The 21211-nt window shown below is 39.8% G+C and overlaps 1 protein-coding gene across 1 annotated transcript in view; it reads left to right on the top strand.

The window, feature by feature from the left end:
• The window catches only part of LOC121963031 (interleukin-1 receptor accessory protein-like 1), a 262076-nt gene that overhangs the window by 128277 nt on the left and 112588 nt on the right, over positions 1 to 21211 (top strand). The window contains exon 5 of the mRNA XM_042513395.1: positions 16525 to 16599. Coding sequence (XP_042369329.1) covers positions 16525 to 16599 — 75 coding nt within the window. The remainder of the gene's footprint in view (positions 1 to 16524; positions 16600 to 21211) is intronic.

Raw genomic sequence — 21211 nt, 5'->3', positions numbered from 1 at the left:
TCAGGTTTATTAGTCATTCAGCACAAGGATATCAGAATATTGTTATATATAGAAGGGTCAGCGTGCAGCATTTGAGGTTAAATGCTGCTTCACAGTTATTGGTGTCTTTAGAAATAATGACGGTAATACTGTGGCAGTAACTAGCTGCTGAGGGACCAACAGGTTTTGGTTGCTTTTCAGTAGATGATGTCATGCCACCTCTGAGATCCAAGCCTCCTCAATGTTTTCTTGGCCAAGGATTTCTCTTTTGCTTACGTAACATCCATTTTAGAGCTTTTTATTATTAAAGACGATCATATCCTGGTTTATGGAAGTGCTTAAGCCCACTGGTTTAATCATGTTTTTTTTCTCGAGGTATGTTGGAGGCAGCTTTGATGAATAATGCAGAGGGTTTGTGCTATACTCAATGCACATTCCAGAGGATGTTTGAGCCGCTGAGACGAGCGCCAAAAACATTGGCGAAAATCCTTTCAGGCACCAGCAATCGGACCTTGCTGTGGTTAAAGTCAAATGCCAATATTTGACCAACCCGGTTTGTTTGACTGGAGCATTGGGAGGGAAACACATTTGTTCAAGTCCAGTTTGATTGTATTTGCTCAGAGTGGACTGTGGAGGAACAGAGACTGTATTATATGAGGTACAGTCTATTACAGCAATAATACTTATCTGTGCCTAGTAGCTGTTGCATCATGTTCACAGCTGAGCATGCCCTGAGGCATAGTATGGATTTCATACAGTGGTCACTAACACACAAGGGCTGGATAGATTGTTGCAATCAAAGCCTAAACTGTGCAACAAGGGAGATTGGACCATGAAAAGCATTTTAAAGGGGCTGAATAGGATTGGGATCTGCTTTACTTTTTTGCATCACACACAATCTTGTAAATGTTGAACAATAATTGGTTTTGTTGAAGGCAGACAGCCGACTTTGAACTGCGATCCTCTCTCATTGGGCAACATGTTTTTCATCCATTAATGATGACAAGCCAATTACCTATCATAATATGAATCTGGTACAGGGTTACCAAGGTTGGACAGTCATATTCCAGTGCGGGACGATACCACCCCAGTCCTAATATCTCCTTAATGAAATAAAATGTTTTGATATTAGCAAAAAGAAGACTTTAGATTAACAAGTCAGACTCCATCTGCAACTGTTGGATTTTCCTTTTGAATAATTCTGGTTGATGAAAACTTCATCGGCATCTGTTACTATTGGTAATAATAACATTGCATTCTTCAAGTTAATTGAAGAGATCTCTCTGCTGACATGTCAGGTGCGCTCATTTAGATTTTCCCTAAAAATAAAGTTTGATGTAGTGATTTTGCTCACTCCACATCTCAGCAGCTTTTGGTTATGTACCATCCAACGCTTTCTTTTGCCCTAACGATAAAATAGGTCGATTTAAACTGACCTCAAAAACAACTTATATTACTGTCCCTAAATGGACATATGTTACATTTTTTGTTATGGTCACAGTTTTAAACATGTTACATCAGCTACAAAGCCATTATCAGCATGATAAAATGAGCTGCACACCACCTCTCCCACCCACAGTATAGGGGCTTCTTCTATATTTGAACATTACACAAACATTGCTTTTTGATGCTAAGTCATGTCACTTCCTCCTCTGCTCCTGTAATAACTACTATGGCCAATGAAGGCCTCTTGCACTTTTAACTGATTTGGTCGCTTATTCAGTAAGGATGGGTACAATCATAAGTGATACACATCATTGCCAAAACCAGTAAAATAAGACCAAAGTTACATGTAGCTGGTATTATCTTGTAAATCATTTATTTCTATCTAGTAGTTGGCGCCTCCCATATCTGCTTTAACATTCAGTTGCTGTGTGTGCAGCGTGGCCCACAATACAGGACACCATGTTTTCCACATTACTCTGTGGGGTTTTTCCCCTGCAGATGCTGTTTGTCCATGTTTGACAGAGTGTTTATTGAAGACTTCTCCCGAGGCAACATGAAATTATTGTCATCAGTTTTGCTTTTAAAACTCATAACAGTTGTGTCTGCCAAACAAGCTGATGCATACTCTACTGATAATTGGCACTCAGGTTGATATAAGTGGCTTGAGTAAGCGCTGAGAGGTTGTTTTTACACGTTATTTAACAAATCCCTTGTATATGCACAGCTTGAAATATATTGCATGTTGTGTGTAGCATGTAAAGGGGAATCTCGATAAGATTTGGCATAGCAACAGATAAGTCTGGCTCAGTGACAACAATTAGCATGGTAGGCTTTGATGAATCACCTTGGTGGCTGAAACTGATTTGTGGTTTGTAGAACAGTAGTGTGTACTCTTTGCCAATTAACTAATTTTACATGTAAAAATACATACATTCTTGTTACCAATTAATTATTCTCTCCTCTGGTACACTAATGACTCTGTGTCTTATGTTTCTCTTGATCAAAAAAAATCCACCAAGGTTAATTGAAATCCTTAGAAAAAAAATGTTTTTCTTCTGCTGCTTCTTTTGTTTTGATTGTTGCCAGTATTGCATGGAACAGGGAGTTAAAAAAAACAAAAAAACAACTGCATCAAAATAGCAAGTGCAGTAAGTATTTTGTACAGCCTGTTCATCGTCATCACTTTGATTGGGCTGTAAATGAATTGAAGGTGAAAGTTATTGACCATTTAAGCAATTGGACTATAGCTTATTATGTTTCATACTGGTCGTAACACACACAGTTAGTTTAAAAATCCAGCTCTGCCAAGCTTATATCTGTAATCAAAGTTTGAATGTGCGATTACATCGATAACAACTTCACTGAAGCACTGTCCCTCTAAACAATCTCTATTACAGGGTTATAGGGATCCTCATTATGCTGTCTGTGTAATGTGAACTTCCTGCAGCCCAGGGTAAATAAAAAAAGTAGTCCTCGCCCCAGATGAGATCGACAAGATGAGTGATCTGCCAAGCTAAACAATAATATTATAATTTGTCCTTGGGAAGCGTTGCTGTAGCACCAAAAAACTCATATTTTGAACTAGAGGAAGCGACTTGTAAAATCTTAATTAAAAGATTATATCAGACATGGCTTTGCTTATGGAAAAAAGGGAAATAATGGACTTAAAAGACAAGTTTTTACAGACAGAGCAGAGAAATAATTCACTATGCCGGGGTAGCTGGAATGAGAGAAAACTTATTTGCCGCAGGGAGAGAATTGGCATTTTTAATATCCACAGCAATGAAATCTCAATATAGCAACTGTGAGGCTGCAGAGTGTCATTTGGCATAAGATCCTTCATTTTCTATATTTTCCTCTGCTGTTTGTCTCTTTTTAGTCCTCATTATGACAAAAACAAAGTGTAATTAACGCAATCATGATTAATTACGGCACACAGCCTTGGTTTACACATCTGCCTAATTGCAACTTTCTTTCACTTTATTTCAAATGTTCAAGTAAGCAGAACTTGTCACATTAGCAGTGTTTCTTCTCTCCTCTTCTCTGCTTCTCCGCCGTGTTCCTGCCCAAGTCTTTTTTTTTTTTTTTTGCCTTTTTTTTTGTTTCCTCAACTTTTTCTCGAACATTTTTAAAACAAATTCCAGCTAAGCAGCCCTTTTCTCAAATACACCCACGCATGTTACTCCCACCGTCCCCTCAACAGCAGCCAAGTCCACATATAGAACTGGAGACGACCATTTTGGAGGATAACATGGGCAAGGCGGGAAGTGTGGCACTGCCAAAGGCAACCTGCCAAGCTGATTCCCACAGCGATATATACATAGTAATACCCCTATTGATTGCTCTGAATAAATTTATTGAGGGGAAACGGAAAGCAGGCTCGGGGAAAAATGGTGGAATTTATGACAGCCAGCGCTCAAGATTAATTCACTTTTTAATTACAGGGAAGTACATAGGTATTGCCTGTCGAGTAGTTAAATTTAAAGCTAAGACAAATGGCAAGCAATGCTTGCTGAGAGCGCAGTATATAGAAGAAAGTGTATGAATCAATAGTACATTTTTCCTCGACTCTGCCTCATGGAAATTGCCGGCGTCTGTATTAGGCTCTCAAGCATATTCATGCTCAATGGGAAATGGAGAGAGATCTGCTTTCTGCATGCGCTTTAACTCCATTATTTCTTTCTTCGCCTTGTATAAACTTGTTCTATCAACTGTCAGGCTGACTATTCTTTACACCAACCCCTTCATGAATTTTCTGTTACATCATTTCCATTCTGTCCTTTTTTTTTTTAATTCACTCGCTTTTCTGTTGTTTTCATGCTGCAGAAATACAATTCCCCTGCAGAGGAGAAAGCTTCTCAGAATGTTAATGTGTTTTTGTAGGCAGTTCAAAAGCAGAAACCTGCATGTTAACACAGTTTAGTGCTTCTGAGCCTGGGACGACCATCTCCTGAGTCTATTTTCACACCAGAGGCACACTAAAGATGAGCTATTAGGGTGTTTAAGGAGTACGATCGTGACAACAGGGAATCAGGAAAAGGAATAGTTTCATCAAACCATGCCAATGTGGTAATAATCACGTTTGCGGTTTTGACACTTGAAGGTAAAAATGGGTTTTTCACTGTGTGTAGAATGTGTTATTTGGTCTGAGGCACTTAAACTTCCATCAGCAGGAACCCATCTATTTCATGTGAAAATGTTAGATTTCATCTAAAAAAAATAAATCATCCAGAACATTTGATAACCTGTACATGTAGAGTTCAGCATCACCCCTGCTGCCTTTTCATCATTCATGAAGGCCAGCTGGCATTTCAGCCTCAGTCAAAACTCACATGTTGTCATGTGTGACGCTGTAAAGAACAGCACTCAACAAGGTCTCATGAAATCATATGATTTACACGTGACCCCTGCAAAGACCTGCGTCAAACTAGCATCTCTTTTTAAACTGGTGACAGCAGAGGCATATCTGGAGGAAACACATGCATATGTTGCTATGCAACAAGTCATGTGCTACCTCATGCAAAAAAGAAAGGAGGTTTCACCTCTATGGCATGAAAACAATTTGTCTGATTTTTTTTTAATTTTGCGTGTGAAATCAAATCAGCATAATTTAACAAAAGCAATCAGTTCTTGTAACATAGTGAAACAGCTATGATTGTGTTTTCAAGCAACATCGAAACCTGTTACCTTCAAAAATGCAAAAAACCAAAAATATAATTTTTTAGATGTGTAAACATGATTTTTAGATGTAGAAGCATCTTGTGTTTATGCTACTATAATTTAAGCTCAAATTTCTTTGACAGGTAATATAAACTTCAAAGGAAAAACAGCGTCAAAGCAAAAACATTGTTTCTTGCTCTATAAATTAAACTGTTTGTGACAGTAGTTCCAGCCTAGTTATTTATCATGCCTTGACAAATCAATTCGATTGCTTGATGAAAAAAAGCTTTATAGGGGCAAAGTGTTCAGGCAAATGTTGTCACGTGCTTACAGAAATCATTTCATTTCTATTGCACTATATCATTTTTGTAGTAAATAATAATCTTAATCAATCAATTATGTCTTTTATCATCCCCAAACAACCTGTTTTAAAAGTGTTATCTTGTACAACAAATTAAACCACCAACTGCTTATTAAGCCCACACAGACACAGGTATATTGAAATTTGTACAATTTTTTTGAAAAAAAATGGAATTCCCTCTAAAATGCAGTGCAGTAAAAGTATTAAGTGACATGAAAAGAAAATACTCAAGTAAAGTAAAAGTACCCTAAATTTGTACATCACCATCACTGCACCCAAGCAATGAACCTCACTGCCTTCCAACACACACACACACACACACACACACACAAACACATATACACTTCCCCTGTTTTTTAAGTAGCAGCAAAAAAGCATCTTTTAGTTTCTCATCTACATTTTTTCTTTCTATCTCTTCCCAGCTCACTCTCCCACTCTATCTGCCGCAAAACTCTTTCCATAAAGCACCCCGAGCTTTCTCACAACTGCACTTCTTTACCACCACCATCTCCTTCCTCTCTGACTCATCCCCAACTCCTCCCCTCAGGGATATTTTAGGCCGGGCAGCTCGAAACATATCACCATCCCTTCCACCTCCCACCCTCCTTACCATCGAGTGAATAACACGTTTCTGAGGCGGTTGGCCCCCGCTGAGGAAACAGGTGAGTAAGGAGTACAGGCCTCTCTAATTAAAAAGCAAACTCTTTCTACGCCATGCATGATAAGTTGCACATGATGCATGCGTGGACAGTTTTTCTCTAGCAGTGCAAATGTTTACAGTGGTGCAAGGTTCAGCAGGTATGCAACAGATTCCAAAAGACATCTCATTACTGCGAAAATCTTAGTGTACCATACAGTGTATGAGAATCGTGAGTAATTACACGGAGTGCCTTTCTATTTCAAAGCTGTTCACTGGAGAGTGAAGTCGCTCCAGCTATTCCCAATGCCTGCAGTTATATGATTTATGTGATTTCCCCTGAATGCATTGTCCCATCCTTTGAGCCCGCTCATATTCAATTGTTTTGATGGATCTTCTAAAACAACCCCTTTTTCAATAAGGAGATATACCCTTATTATGTTCTGTTCAGGGTTTCTATATTGGTATTTTTCAACAAGTACCCTCAGAGAGCAGTGCCTTGTCATTTCTTTAGGGTTCATTTTCTTTCCAATAGTATATTTTTTTCACTGCTCTCAGAGATCACCATTTCAGCTCGGGGAGTCTCCAAGAGCATCTAGCTCATTTTTAACAAGCAGCATCCTCTTTCAGATAACAGATTTATCTTTTGCACCTCAAAAATATCCATCATAACAAGTGGCTGCAGCCCGACAAAGCACACAAAGGCTTGGTTACATTTTGACTACATATTAGAATGGGCGAGACAGAATTGGATCTGCATGGTATGACTATTGGTGCCAGATGTGGTGTTCGTTGTGTCTCTGAAATGCTTGCCTTTATGGTGTTTTCAGTCGCGGCAGTGTAGAGAAGCAGCAGTCCTATAGGTGATATCACAGAGAAAGGTCAGAGTTCTTGGCCAGACAAGATATTAGAGAGAGCAAATAAAAGCACAGTACAGCAGTGGGAAGGATAGGAACACATCTGAGGCTGTCAGCTGAAAACAAGAAAATGAGGCCACAGTGGGCACACTGTCACCACAACTGGACGATTGAAAACATATTTTGTATGTGCATATTAGGCTGGAGCAAAAAGCATGAATCCACAGAAGCACCCTGCCTTGTTTACAGCCTCATAGTGGGACTGTAATAGTGTAGCGCGACTTTTCTGGGCGTACGATAGTCACCTCAAAGCCAGCTGAGCAATATTTGAAAGCTGCAATTGACTCATGATGTCGCTGGCCATGTCCGTAGCCATAGTAAGTGGATACTTCCAGCAGCATAACCTGCCGTGTCACAAAGCACTCATCATCTCAGGATGGCTCCAGGAACATGACAGTGGATTCGGTGTCCTCAAATAACCTGCTCAGTGTACAGATCTAAAGCCAGGAGAGCTTTGGCGGGAGGTGGAGCAGAGGGGTTGAGGTAAGGTGGAATGGCAGGTGACAAGCAGCAAATCCAATAACTTTTTGTTCCAATGCATTCTGTGACACATCTGGACAAGCCTCTTTCATCTCAGAGAGGTTTGGTTATCAATACCACCCATGCACAGCCTGATGAAGCTAATGAAGCTAATAAAAGCGAATTATGCAACTAGATAAATCTCTTTTGACTGCCCACTTCAGTTGTAATCTAATTAATTGTTTAAATGATATTTGGTTACTGTACAGTGTCACCCCCAGAAATGTTCCATAGTGGTAGCCAGACAGGGCCAATGAAAATGTAAAGCTGGCACACAAAACCTGAAATAGATTTCAGGAATACTGTTATGCTGCCTAAGTACACAGTTTAGTTCAAAACTGTCAATATGAGGGTGCAACACAGGCTCTTGTTTGCTAATGTAGGCCGTGTACGGGACATGAAAGGGCCCATTGGATCAAGTGAGGTGTCAATCAAAAGGTCAGAGCGTAGTGGCCATTTTGTTATGGGGCTTCTGGAATACATTTACATGGAATGGCAGATATTATCAAGATTACACGGAGAGAGAGACTGCAACATTTGAAAGGATGCAATGGCAGTCTGTGCTAATTTTGGATTTGGGTTGCATGGACATTTGTGAATGTAGCAGGATGGTTTTTGTCTAAATGTTATTGAGCTGTGGATTACAGTGAGGCTTCATAGGTGTTTTGTCACTGTTTGTTTCTTGTTGGTCTGACGTAAGCATCGATTATACCTGGTTGTATCTTTAAATAGTGTGCATCAATGGAATCACAGGAATCTTAGCTTTCTAATGTGAGTTACTGTAATTGACTGTTTATCCTCCTGCAAAGCTGTTTTCTCAGCAGTTGGAGGGGGAAAACAATGATATTTATTTTCTCAACAGAGTGCTCAAATTGCTAAATAATGGAGCTTTGAAATAAATTAAAATCCAGGTCTCTAATACAAAATGTCCTTTATAGCTCCCCGCTTTCCTCTCACGGTAGTTAAACGTCATCTCGTTGATCAGAGAGATTGTCAGAGACTGCACTCACCCTGCTCCATTTCACTCGCTTGCCTCAGGCAGATGTTTTAGGGCAACAGCCGCAAGGTCCTCCCGCTAAAATAACAGTTATTTTGCCAGAACTATAAAAATTACCTCCCACACAGCAGCACCATCACAGGCAGCGACAGCATCAATGTGTTCGCCAACACTGAGCTGCTCTGTATATCTGAATGGTCTGCACATTTTGTGCAGTCACTGCTGTTCATGAAATCTGTTTGCTGAAGGAAAATTGCACCGTTCTGTTGTGTGGTAATGAAAGCGCTTTACCTTCGACTGAGGTCACATTAAGAATTTACAATGGCATTTTTCCACTCTATTGACCTGTATATTTAGCCATGAAAAAGCAAAGTGCACAATAAAATGTTGTAAGTACTTGATGACTGCCCATAGAAAATACTGTATACCTCCAAAACAGCACAGTAAGTACAGAACATAGTAATGTTCAAAAAATACTGACATTTAATTCCAGTTGTTGACTCAAGTATTGCTCCTTTGTCGTGTCTTCAATGTCATGCATCCTCCTTCTGATCACGATAAGCTTTTTTATTTACCAGCTGTAAACTATATTTGACAAAGTGACTTATTGAGTTGAATTTGCTGGTTATCTGGAATCATGGTCAATTTATACCCCCTGCCCCGAGGAAGCCAGCTACTTTTTCCAAACTTTAACAGTCCCTGACAGCTGCTGACAAATTTCGTCTCCTTCCCAGTTCTCAGGAGCGCCCTTCGGCTCAAGTCCAGTTTGAAGATATTCTTGCCAACTTATCCAACACATTAAAGTCACTGCATTGTCTCTCCGATTCATTTAAATGACATACTGTATCTTCTATTATGTCAGGTCTCAGGTTGAGTGGTCTGCCCAATTCTACTGAGATTAGAAACTCTGAGATTATAAAAAAAAACAGCACATAAGTGGCCACCTTGTTTGAAGTCAGGCCAGCTGTTGCATTTTTTGAAATACAGTGAGGAGTTGACAACACAATTAAATAATTAAAGCTCATAAATATATATTATAAAAAAGACTTCTCTTTGACGTGATAGTCAAATTCAAATTAATTCTTCAAGATAAAGTTTTTGACAATTTCCTGTTTACTTAACTGCACATTTTTCTTCATCTTGTCGTGATGTCGAAAAATAGTTAAAAAAAAAAAAATAGCATTTGACTTTTTTTCCAGACATAATCTAAATTAAAGCTGTCATTGGTAATTTATATAAAGTTTTTTTTTTTTTTATTGTCAAATTCTGTGAATCACCACACAGTAAATCAGACACATCATCTGTGAAACCCATAACCCTAACTGCATGGACATGAAAACAACCAACTAGAGCCGACGACTTTTGTCAGTCAGTTGGTTCATGTCAGTCGTTGCTCAGGTGCTGCTGTCAAACTGTCAAACTAGACAGCACTGATCAAATATGAATCATGATTCTGTTACTGCATTGCCTATTTCTTGCCTCAAAAGTTTCCAGAAACATATTATAGTGTACTGTTAGGCTGTGAAATAACGTTTGTGACCTGCCATCACGTTGGAAACAGTCTAGCCAAAATCTGAGCACCATCCACAATTGGGAGCTAACTCCTCATTTGTCTGATTGGCTGATTCGGTGAGCCGCAGTAGATTTTAGCAAATGCCATTAAAAGCACAAGGTGTGGGAGGAGGAACATGATTATTTTCACAGGCCCTTTTTCATAGAGATTCCACTATAGGCCCACCCTCAAGTCCTTTCATTAGAGACCTTTGCATTTTCAACAACAACAGGGACAAGTATTGCGGAAACAAAAGAGACGTGATGAGCGTGACATTTAACACAACAGCGTCAGCCTCTTTTGTGACATATAACAAATTCTTTAGCAGCACTTTCTGAACAGTAACAATGGCATTAACGTGGCAATAACAATCATTTTCGTCTCTGTTATATGACATCGTTTTCCCAAGTTGTGGACATGTACGGCTGCTGTTCTTTCTCTTTGAGTTACCAATTTTCCCTCAGTGGTGGGCAAAGCACATCTTAACGTCACACCCGTCCAACATATGATCCCGTTCTGTTGGCTGTCCCTCCTGACCTCGATTGAGCAGTGTTACTACCCCTGTTGCCGGCTTAAATGACACCTCTGTCCCCCCATCCAGTGATCGTGCCTTTTATACAGAACAGCGAGGAGGCATAACGGCATGATATTCATGCTTTGAAAAGGCAGTGTTAAAGGGAGCTATACATTCAAATTTACCAACTAGTTTGAAGCCTTTTAAGACTCCCCAGGAAGCTTTATTTCTGATCAAAACGGCATCATTGCTGCTGTTGAGATTTCTGCTGTACTTGTGTTTAGTGCTACTTTAATCAGTGCTAATCATCACCGCTTTCTCCTGAGCTCATTTCGTAGTGTTGTCATGAAATGCTCAAATATTTTTTGGCACATTTGTATTTTTTTCGTCAGTCATCTTTTCAAGTCGTTGATTATAAAAGAAAATCTTAATTTTACATCAGTCCAATTTGACTGATCTGAAGAAACTGAATCAGAACCATACCGGGGGTCAGATTTGTTATTTGCGAAATGGGCTCCGCGCCAGAAAAAAAAAGATCATTTACATTTTCGTTTGCATGTGTATGACTAACAAGGTTTGCCTCTCAAGTTGCTCTAAAACGGCTTTCATTTTTTTTCACCCGCGGAACTCACACTGCGTCTTTCCTTTAACGATCTCAAGCTCACAAACACACACACACTACTCCTCTTAATCTATGTCTGCTGAAGTGGTCTTTAATGAGGTGTGAACAGAGGACCACAACCCTCTCCCTCCTTTTTCATCTCCCCTCTCTCTCACCCCTGAGAGCAACGCAAACAGACAGACAGAGTGACAAAGACGTACAGCGAGCGACAGACAGATAGGGGTGGAGGGAGGGAAGGCGATGGGAGAGTTAATGGGAGAGAACAAGGTCTTTTTTTTTCAATTTCATTACTCCATCCCACCATCCATCATCATGTGATCACAGCCAGAGCAGATCACAGGGCCTGTGAGGGACACTTTAAAGATTTTCTCCTCAGCTGATACCGACGTCAGGCTTTTTCGATATTTATGTGTGCAGGAATGTGTGTGCGTGTGTGTGATGTGCTTACACTGTCTGTGTGTTTGTGTGTGGGGAAGCAGGTCAGACTGGATGTGTTTCTCGCCCCTCAGCAAAAGCCAGCCCACTACCACTCACAACAACCCACCACAGAATTATGGTTTTGTAGTTGAAGACTAGCCAGCTTCACTAATGCATCTCAAATTTGTGTGTGTCTGTGCGTGTTTGCGTGCCTTCCAGCCTGGTGGGATCCCACTGACAAACAGCATATCAGCGGTGTGCCCTTGATTTGGATGAAAGGCAGTATTTCTGCCAGAGTTAAACAGCCCTCCCCTACTTTGTTACCTTTAGCTTAGAAATGTGCTTATTAAAAATGTGCCAGAACTCTGATTACCTTCCAGGTTTAGGATTTCACCTTCAACTGGCTCTGTGCAAACCGCATATCAAAACCAGAATTCACATTTCAGTGAAAGAGAGTCTCCACATGCGTGATACCCATCCAGCCACAGCCCAGTCACCAGACTAAAATGTTGGCTTTGTGCATTTCTGCAAGCCGCAGGTATGATACATATGTACATTTTATATTTATCATTTCAAAGTCTCTAATGTAACATAGTAAATGAGCTGACTTTATCATTAGGAAGTGAAGGGAATGGTGGATGGAGTCACACCTAGGTGAGTTTTACTGAGACATCCCTGCATTTCCAGTAGGGATAAAGTATTTGTTTTTTACTGAGAATCACTGCGTTTTCAGCCCAGATTTCGCCATATAAAGCTGTCTTTTTTCCCTTTGATAGTGCCCCCAAGTGCCCCCAAAAACAGATATCAGTTAAGTCAAAATATATTTTCCTAATCATGACCAAGTGGTTTTCTGTTAACCTCAGCAGTGTTGAAACGTAAAGCCTCACTGCATCCTCCACATAATAACTTACAAATGCAGTGCGTACGTGGTTTTCAGAAATACTGCCATTTATTATGGCAATTTAGTTGCCATGTATGACTTTTTTAAAAAATCTTTTCAGTTTAAATGCAAAGCAAGGTTAAACCAGTGTCATGTCTTTTTAATTGAGATTCTGTAGATTAATCTTGTCTGCTCAGATGAAAGTTGGGAGTTGTGACATTCAAAGGACAGAGGAGAAGGAGGTAAAATGACATCAGTAGTGTGTGTTCCCTCTGGTCTTAATGGAAACTCCCATTTGTGCTGATCCAGACCAGCACACTGGAGATCCTGATAACTATCATGCCTGGAGAGCTTTTAGATAGGACACACAAACAGTTCTGATAAAACTGTAAAGGTATGATAAGAGAAAATACTGTATCATAAACTCACAGTTTCTGCAAATCTCCAATGAAGTATGTGTAAAGTAAAGGATAAAATGATACAATTGGATGAGGTTTAGATGACAGAAATATTAAATTACTGTTGGAGTATATTTAAATATATTGAAATTACAAAAACGTATGTTTAGTAAGTTAAAGATCCCCTCCAGACTGTGAGATAGTGGACAAAAAATTTCCTTAAATTCTGTCAGTAAATAGGATTAATACACTTGAAGGCTGCTCCACCTTTTGTGTTACATTCATATAAAGTATCAGAGAGCAAATGCTCTTTCGTAAATGTGCGATGTGCACTTGTGCTGTATTAATAGTACATGACTACATTTCTTGGTGTAGTCGCCAGGAGGAGTGTTTAAGCTTTCAGATTATTTTCAAACTGTGCCGCATTTTCCATTTTCCTGTTTTTAACATCCTGGCAGGCGATTGTGTAACTCAAACACTATCATGCTTTGGTACGTACCTCCAGGTGTTACTGCAGGCAGTTGCTAGGAGTGCTTTACTATAATGCATCACACTTGGTCAATGAAATCCCCAACAGTTGAAGAAAAAGTGATTAAAGTGTCCATTTAACATGAATTGACAGTACTGCAGTTGCACAGATCTTTGGATCTTAGCTGTATTTGGGTCATTATCCCAATTATTCTATTACTCTATTTGCTGTGTTCTTGTTTTATCATTAATGCAAACATAACTTTCAAACTCACTTTAACAGTATCAGCACCGAGCTGTGGCTCCATGTTTGATGTTTGTATCCCCAGCTGAGCTCTCTTTTCATGTTACTATAAATACATGCAGCCACATCCCTGCCCGTGCACCATTTACTCTCTTCATATTCAGCATCATCGTGTGTAAGACAAACCATCAGAGTGGAAAAACTCATTTTTCTTTTCTCATCGTAATGAAACAGAATAATCTAAGCACATTTCATCAAGAAAAAGGTAATTAAGGTAATGAGATTTCTTTACACAGCACTGAAACACGCCAGGCACAGGCAAAGGCATAATTTGCTATGGTTCTTTTTTGAATTTGTAATTAATGAGCTCACACAGGCAATTTTTTTCTGCTTTCAGCCCACTCCTCCTAACAAACTACATGATCCCTTATTTAAGTCCACATTATGGTTTATTCTGTGAATTGATTGGACATCAGAGGGATGGAATGGTTCATTTATTTCCACAAGTGATTGGATACCACGGAGGGGTAGTTGTATCTTTGGCTAGAAATATTGCAGAAAGCCTTTTTTAAAAAAAAGTACAAACAAATTCTACAGCTGCTACCAACAACAGAGGAATAGTAAAGGCAAAACATTCGCATGCTATATGGTCCCCTGTGTTTTTAAATATTTCACTGATAGCATTTGACATTTTGAGTTGATTTGCTGATCAGCCGTGTCTGCAGACATCTATCATTTATCGCAGTGATTCTTTTTGATGACGCTTTTAAAAATGGTTTGTTTTTCTGCAGAGCTACAAGTCTTGCCGTCTTTTGCTGATTACATAGTGTCTCAAAAAAAGTCAAGCCAATCAAGTTATTTTTTACCTTTTTTATTGCAATTACATGCTTTACAATGTTAAAAAGGCCTGAAATGGCCAATGTTGGAGGCATAGTTCGGATTTGGGGTTGTATGAGGTACTTGCCTATTGTCAAGTGTCTTACATGCAGTAGATGGCAGTCAGCAAACCCCCAGTTTAGAGAAGCTGGCTGGAGGGAACAAAGATAAGCAATGAACGGCTGTGGATGGGGACCAGCAACAAAACCCCAGGTCTGATTTTAGCCACTTAAAGAAAGGCCTCACCAAAAAATGTATATTAGTTGAAGTGGATGCCATATTAAGAATATTTTCACTACTTCATCTGGATGTCAGACTGCACTTGCTTTTGCGCATTATTTTCTCAACTGCAGAACCTCCGCATTCCTTCGCATCTCTCTCTTTCAGTCTTCCTCTGCTGAAATCGTGTTCATAAAGGTATCATCTTGTGTCCACGGTGAACAGCATTTTATTGTTGCAGTCTCTGATTTTTTTTTTTTTTGTTTTCTTGTATTTGTTGTCTCTGCCTTAAACCACTGAAAGTCTTATCTGAACAGCCAATCAAAGGTTTAAATACAGTGATGAGGACAGATGCATTTATGTGTAGGAATCTGGAAGTTGAAAACATAGTGCCAAAAGAAGAGGGATGTCTGACGGCAAATTGCTAAAATTCGTTTGCTTCTAGCCCCATTCACAACAACATATTGCTGAACTTGTGTTGGCACCTCCGCCTGATTTGAACTATCTCTTTAAGGTTTGCCAGACAACAAAATTTAGGCCAAAGTGGTTCCAATGAAATTGTTGACTTTTAACAATAATTTAACTGGCCTTGTCAAGACAGAATCTCGCCCACAGAATCTAACTCCGCACTGGAAAAGTAAACTTCAAGGCTTTTGCAATTGCATCATCATGTATCGCACTATCATGGAGGCCAAATGGAGCTTTGAATACTCACGGAGAATACATAAATGCAAGACCAGGGAAAGAAGAAATCTGAAAAACTGTTAACTTGTTGTGCTGATAACCAACCGGCAGACTTTATTTCAACATGCAACTGTAGCTAACACTCTGCTGTGGTGAGCTACATCACCAGAGAACCGGAGTATGGAGAAACCAGTTTAGTCTACCCTAACGCTCCTCACGCTCGTGATTTTCTCCCCAGGTTCAGCTCGCCGGTCGCTGCTCAAGTCAAACCACAAGTCATTTGTACTAAAACAAGCCTCGTCCCTTCGAGTATTTCCAAGCATGCACGGATAGAAAACCTCTCTGATGCCACTTTGAAGACTAGAACCAATTAGGGAATGGTTATAATGAGGAGCCTCTAAGTGCACGTCTTTTGTTACTCAGCAGCTGTCTAATTGGAGTTGGTGTATTTTCGAGGGGAGTTGTGACGAAGGCTGTTCTAATGTAACCGTGATACACTTTTAGATCAGCAACCCGCTTGTGGCTGACATTTTGACAGTATATACCAGAGCCTGTGCAGAAGATTGTGTTTTAATTGTTTTATTTTATAATTATTCTTGTGATTCAAACAGTAGGCATTTATCCCATTTCTAGAAAGTTATATTTTCCAACCATATTAACTGTACACAGCTGAAAATACTGCATCTCCTGCAGCGGCTCTTAACCTTCCCATGCGCACTGCAGCTGTGAAGGATTTTTACCTTAGGGTATACTGTAGATTCTGAAATGGTTGACTAGTTACACAGCTGCTGTATATACAGTACAGTTTGTATTGCAGTCCATGTCAAAGCCATATCATCACTTACACACTCTTTTTTCCCAGGAACGAATAGCATTAGTATTGAGGCAGCTCGCTTCTTTGAAAGCATGTGCATTGATGTTAAAAGCTTTGAATGGGTAATTCCGTCTTATAGTAATTCATCTATTTTCCCTCTGTCCACTCTTTAAATATTATATTTCCATGTATTTGTTCCCGTTTTAATGGAGCCTTTATTGTGGTCTTTAATGAATAAATCATACTCCCATTGTCCATAGGGGGAGAAAGATGTGGAATTTAATGTGCTCTTCCTTTTCTCTCTGTTTGTCTTTTCACAGCTCCCCTGACAGACAAGCCGCCAAAAATCCTTTCCCCCTCGGAGAGCCAAATGAGCGTCATAGAGATGGCAATAGGTAAGGAGACATGTTTCATTCCTCTCGCTGACAGCTTTTTTTCTGTCTGTCGATGTGGTGTCATGCTTGTGGTGTATGCCCACTCGTCACAATGGCATGGCATCAAATTTCTAGATTAGACGATGAAAGCCAATTCCCTGAAAGCAGGTCCTGTTCTACTTAACCGTGGCTTTGTTTGAGCAACATGTCAACTCCCTCTTTGCTGTGCTTATACAGTGGAAATATTGGGGTAAAATAGTGCAAATAGTCATAATGGTTTACATGGCGTCATTTCTTTAAATAGAGACAGGCCTCTTTTGCTAATTTTCGCCTGTTTTAATAGGTGACAGTGTTTAATCTTATTTGTGTTCTGATATGCTCCCATTTGAATTTGCTGTTGATGCAAACCTCAAATCACTTGTGGGTTTACCCGTTGTGTTGATAAAATTATCAAGATAACAACATACTGTAGACATGGCACACTCACCACGCTGTCTCTTCTAGTTTCCCTTTTTTTTTGAGGGAAACTATAGTTTTTCAGGAACTAATTTATTGAAATTGCTTCTTTTTTTTCTATCACTCTCAAGTAGGGCTGGGCAATATGGAGAAAATCAAATCTTATCTTTGACCAAATTGTTTGATAACAATGTTGTGACAATATCAATCTCTTAGCCCATCGAGTTTGATCTGACAAATAAGCCTCTGGGGGCGAGGGCCAAAATTTTTGGCTCATCTGGTGTAGCAGTTAGATATATAAGCCAAGACTTCTGTTCGCTGTTCATTTCAGCTAATCTATATAAACAGACATTTGCATATGAATGCAGATACTTTTATTTAAAATATAGCTTGTTATATGATAGGCGATGGACTCCAGTATTACGTTGCTGCTCCCCTCCAGCTCAGTCACCGACACAAGGCATTTTTGTCAGTTTACAGGCATTTATTTAACAAGCATGTGGTCACAAACGTTATCAGTTACACAGTGAGAACTGAAAACACACACAAAATCATTAAATGAGATGATCAGTACAAAAAGTCTCACAGAATAACATTCACTCGTCACTACCTCATTGGCATGAATAGGAAGCTCAACTGAGAAATAACTCTGTACCTCATTGGCAGTGCTAACCTAAAGAGGACAACAGAAATTTTGTCAAGCGTCTTCACAGTTCAGTTTTTTCTTTTTCTTGGCGGCTTGCCGTTATTTGCCTGTCGCTTGGCCGCTAGCACTGTTTGAATGTTTAGGAAGGAGGTGCCTTGGATGGAAATGGTGACATAGACAAACCAGGGGAATTTCAAAATAAAGGCATCACTTAAAGATGATGATATGAATCAATGTTTTCAAATTGAATTGATGATGTTGGATCATCGATCGCTGAATCGATACAGCTATCCAGATCGATGGATCTTTACACCCTTAACATTATTTCAATATAACACTGATATGCAGTTGCCCAGCCCTTCTGTCAAGCTACTCTACTCAACACTTTCTGCACAAATGTTTCATATAAAAGACATCAGGTTCAGTTGAGTAATGCCTCCTATCTGAGCTGAAAGAACAGCAAAGTAAAACTTATTGAAAATACTGAGGTATAAACCATATTTTTGTTGTAAAGGGAGACTCAACTGATTGTTTATTGTGACTCTATTGTTATTCTAATGGAATTACGGCTGTGGAAAGATAAATTATGCTGAATTTACCATTTGGGCCATTTTTCCACACCCAATTGCTTTTATGTGCTCATGCCAGCCTCACCTGCTGCTTGTAATTCATACTTGCACTTTTTTTTCATACCAGCTCCTATTAGACAATTTATAGTATCACTTTTTACCATGTCATACTCATAGTAGCTGATACCAAAGTGCAAATTCAGTTGAATTAAATTCAGCAAGACCATTGACACTAGTTGCTAGCATTGGGATGTTTATGCGGTTGAGGGATTTAATCTCCAATAATTTCATCATTAGTGTTTCACATCTGCACAGATCTAACTTCAAGTAGCCGATGTGTTTGGTACAGATTTCTAATTAGGTCAGTTTTCTGTCTGCAGCCTTTTGTGAATGGACCTTGAGTTTCCATCTCGATAGAAGAAATACAGGATGAGTCATTTGACACATTTTGTATGAAAAAGAAAATAATTCAGAGGGTGAGTGCCATGTCCACTGCTTTCCCTTCTCCTACCCTATGGAGGGCCTCTTCATTGTAATTACACTGATCAGATCTATCTTGGTTATCTTGTGCAACATGGATGCTGCTTGTGTTTGTTCAGCTGTAATGAGTCTGTAATGAATGGAAGTGGTACTTCTGAGGAACCCTACATAATCCTCCTTCGCATTACCTTCAAATTTATGATGTTGGAACTACTTCAAATAATTGCCTCTAATTCTGCCTCATGTGGCTGCCTCAGAACGCTACTCTTTGGTTTGCCTTACCAGCTTTTGATGCACAGGGGCTCATGGGAAAATTCCCGCTTTGTGCCTTATTGGGCGAGAGCTCAGCTGTTAGTGGAAGGGAAAATGGGTCATGATGGAGGCTTTCTTTGAAGTCAATTTGTCATGGGCGATGAACACAACTGGCTCGCAGAGGTAAAAGGTGGCAATCAGAAAATAGGCGCAAATCATCGTTGCTTTAAATTGATGATGGATAAAAGCTTCTCTGGCTTTTTTCATCTGATTAAGTGTTTGATAGCAGACGATGGGGATTCTCAAAATCCATTACCTGATAGCTGAGAGAACAGGCGATAATGGTCTGAAGAAAAGAAATGCACTGCTTTTCTTTTTTTAGGGTTGATGTAGATTATTTTGTAACTATACTTTTCATTGTCTGTCTATTCTTATTTTTTAAACCTAGATTTGATTTTCCTCTTGATTTGCTGTGGAAGAGGATTAGCAGAAACTGTGTTCTCGATGCTCCTCCTTCACCTTGACATCCATTGATATTCTACCCAGAGTCAGCACCTCTGTGTAAAAATAATATATGAACACCTATTTTATTCTCTGCCTCTACAAGTCCCTATCACTTCCTCTCAGCGTTGGGCGAGCATGCTCTTGTCATCCACACAGAGCCCAGTCAAACGCAGCGCATCCTTTTCAGGGTTTGTGGCAGTTCGGGTGGAATTTTAATATTCATTCTCCCATGAAATATAGAAACATAAATGGCTTAGGCTGACAGTTAATTAGGCAGGTGAGAGGGAGAAAGCAAGAGAAGTGGGGAAAGGCGAACATGGAGAGACACTTTTCAGGCTCTTGTTATGGAATTCAAGGGATGAACAGAGGGATCTGTAAATGGGGGGGGGGGGGGGGCAATTAATCAGTACACACTGTCCGTGGCCCGCTCCTTATTTTGTCTCCAAATGGATGTGCAGTTATAATTGATTACATTTAAAAAGCTTGGATAAAACATGTTGTATAAATGCTCTTTCCACTGCGTTCTCTGTGGGACAGATCAGTTAGAGTTTGGGTCTCTAATTCGGGCTGACAGTTCAATGTGTGCTGCTTTCACTCTGTCTTGTGCAGATGTAGAATAATTGTCTCCAGTCAAGCCAAGCAGACTAACTGCAGTGCGAGCCTGTTTCTAGTAGAGTGCTAATGTGGACAATTTTTAAACACTTTGACAACAGGGTGATTTATTTCCTAAATGCATGAGCATATTTATGCTACTTCTATGTGCTTGAACACAACCCAACCAGGGATTCAACCTCCAGACTCAAACCTGCTTCTATAGCCTTTATTCTGCTGCCAGGTTTGATTTGTTTGAACACAGTTTTCTACGCAGGGCCGACGTGCCACTCGCGGCCTCACTCCCCTACCTATCCTGACGTTTTATTTCAGGTCCGATTGAATTTACGGCCATTGTTGCAGTCTGTTTGTGATGTTCATTCTGGGAATATCCAGCAAGTTCCCCCTGTGATCTTGATTGGCTGTTAAAACTTCAAGCCCTTTCGACTGCCTCCTTCCTCAAGAAATCACACTTGATCCCCTGACACTTGACATTACGACACCACAACGAGTTTTCTGAAATTGCGGCAGAGAGAAAACAAGGTGATGGTGTCTGAGCCAAATCCCACCGAAATACACTTTTAAGATCTCACATGAATGCTTTAAAGAGCCTCTCTGTCGCACTGTTCTGCATCATCAATCTGTAATATTCAATGCATCCCCAGGGTTGTTTTCTGTTTGAGTAATTGAATCGATTCTTTTGGTGCACTCACTTTCCCCAAAACTGCCTTTGTTCTGTTTTTCCTGTCCTCTTGTGCCTCAGTTGGTAATTTGCTTTGTTTCCCGCAGTGCCTTTTGGGAGCCCTTAGGGGATGGGAATGAATTTGTTGTTTTCAGTCAAAGATGGGCAGCAGCTCAGCAACTAATTGTCAACACAGGAAAGAGTTAAATGTCACAGATACAACCCTGCCTTAAAAAAAATCCACAGCACGGTCTTTTACTACATTTAGGCTGCTGTCCAAGAACAAATCATCTCTGCATCTTACAATACATTATTTTTGTTATTTATTTAACCTTTATTTAACCAGGTTGGTCCCACTGAGATTCAGAACCTCTTTTTCAAGGGAGACCTGGCCAAGACAGTCAGCAGTGAAAACACAAGGACAGAGACACAAAGGGAAACAAAATACAATTC

The sequence above is a fragment of the Plectropomus leopardus genome, chromosome 24, assembly GCF_008729295.1.
Source record: "Plectropomus leopardus isolate mb chromosome 24, YSFRI_Pleo_2.0, whole genome shotgun sequence".
Taxonomy (NCBI): Eukaryota; Metazoa; Chordata; class Actinopteri; order Perciformes; family Serranidae; genus Plectropomus; species Plectropomus leopardus.
Note: the sequence above shows the minus strand (reverse complement) of the source record. Positions and strands in the feature narration are given on the sequence as shown.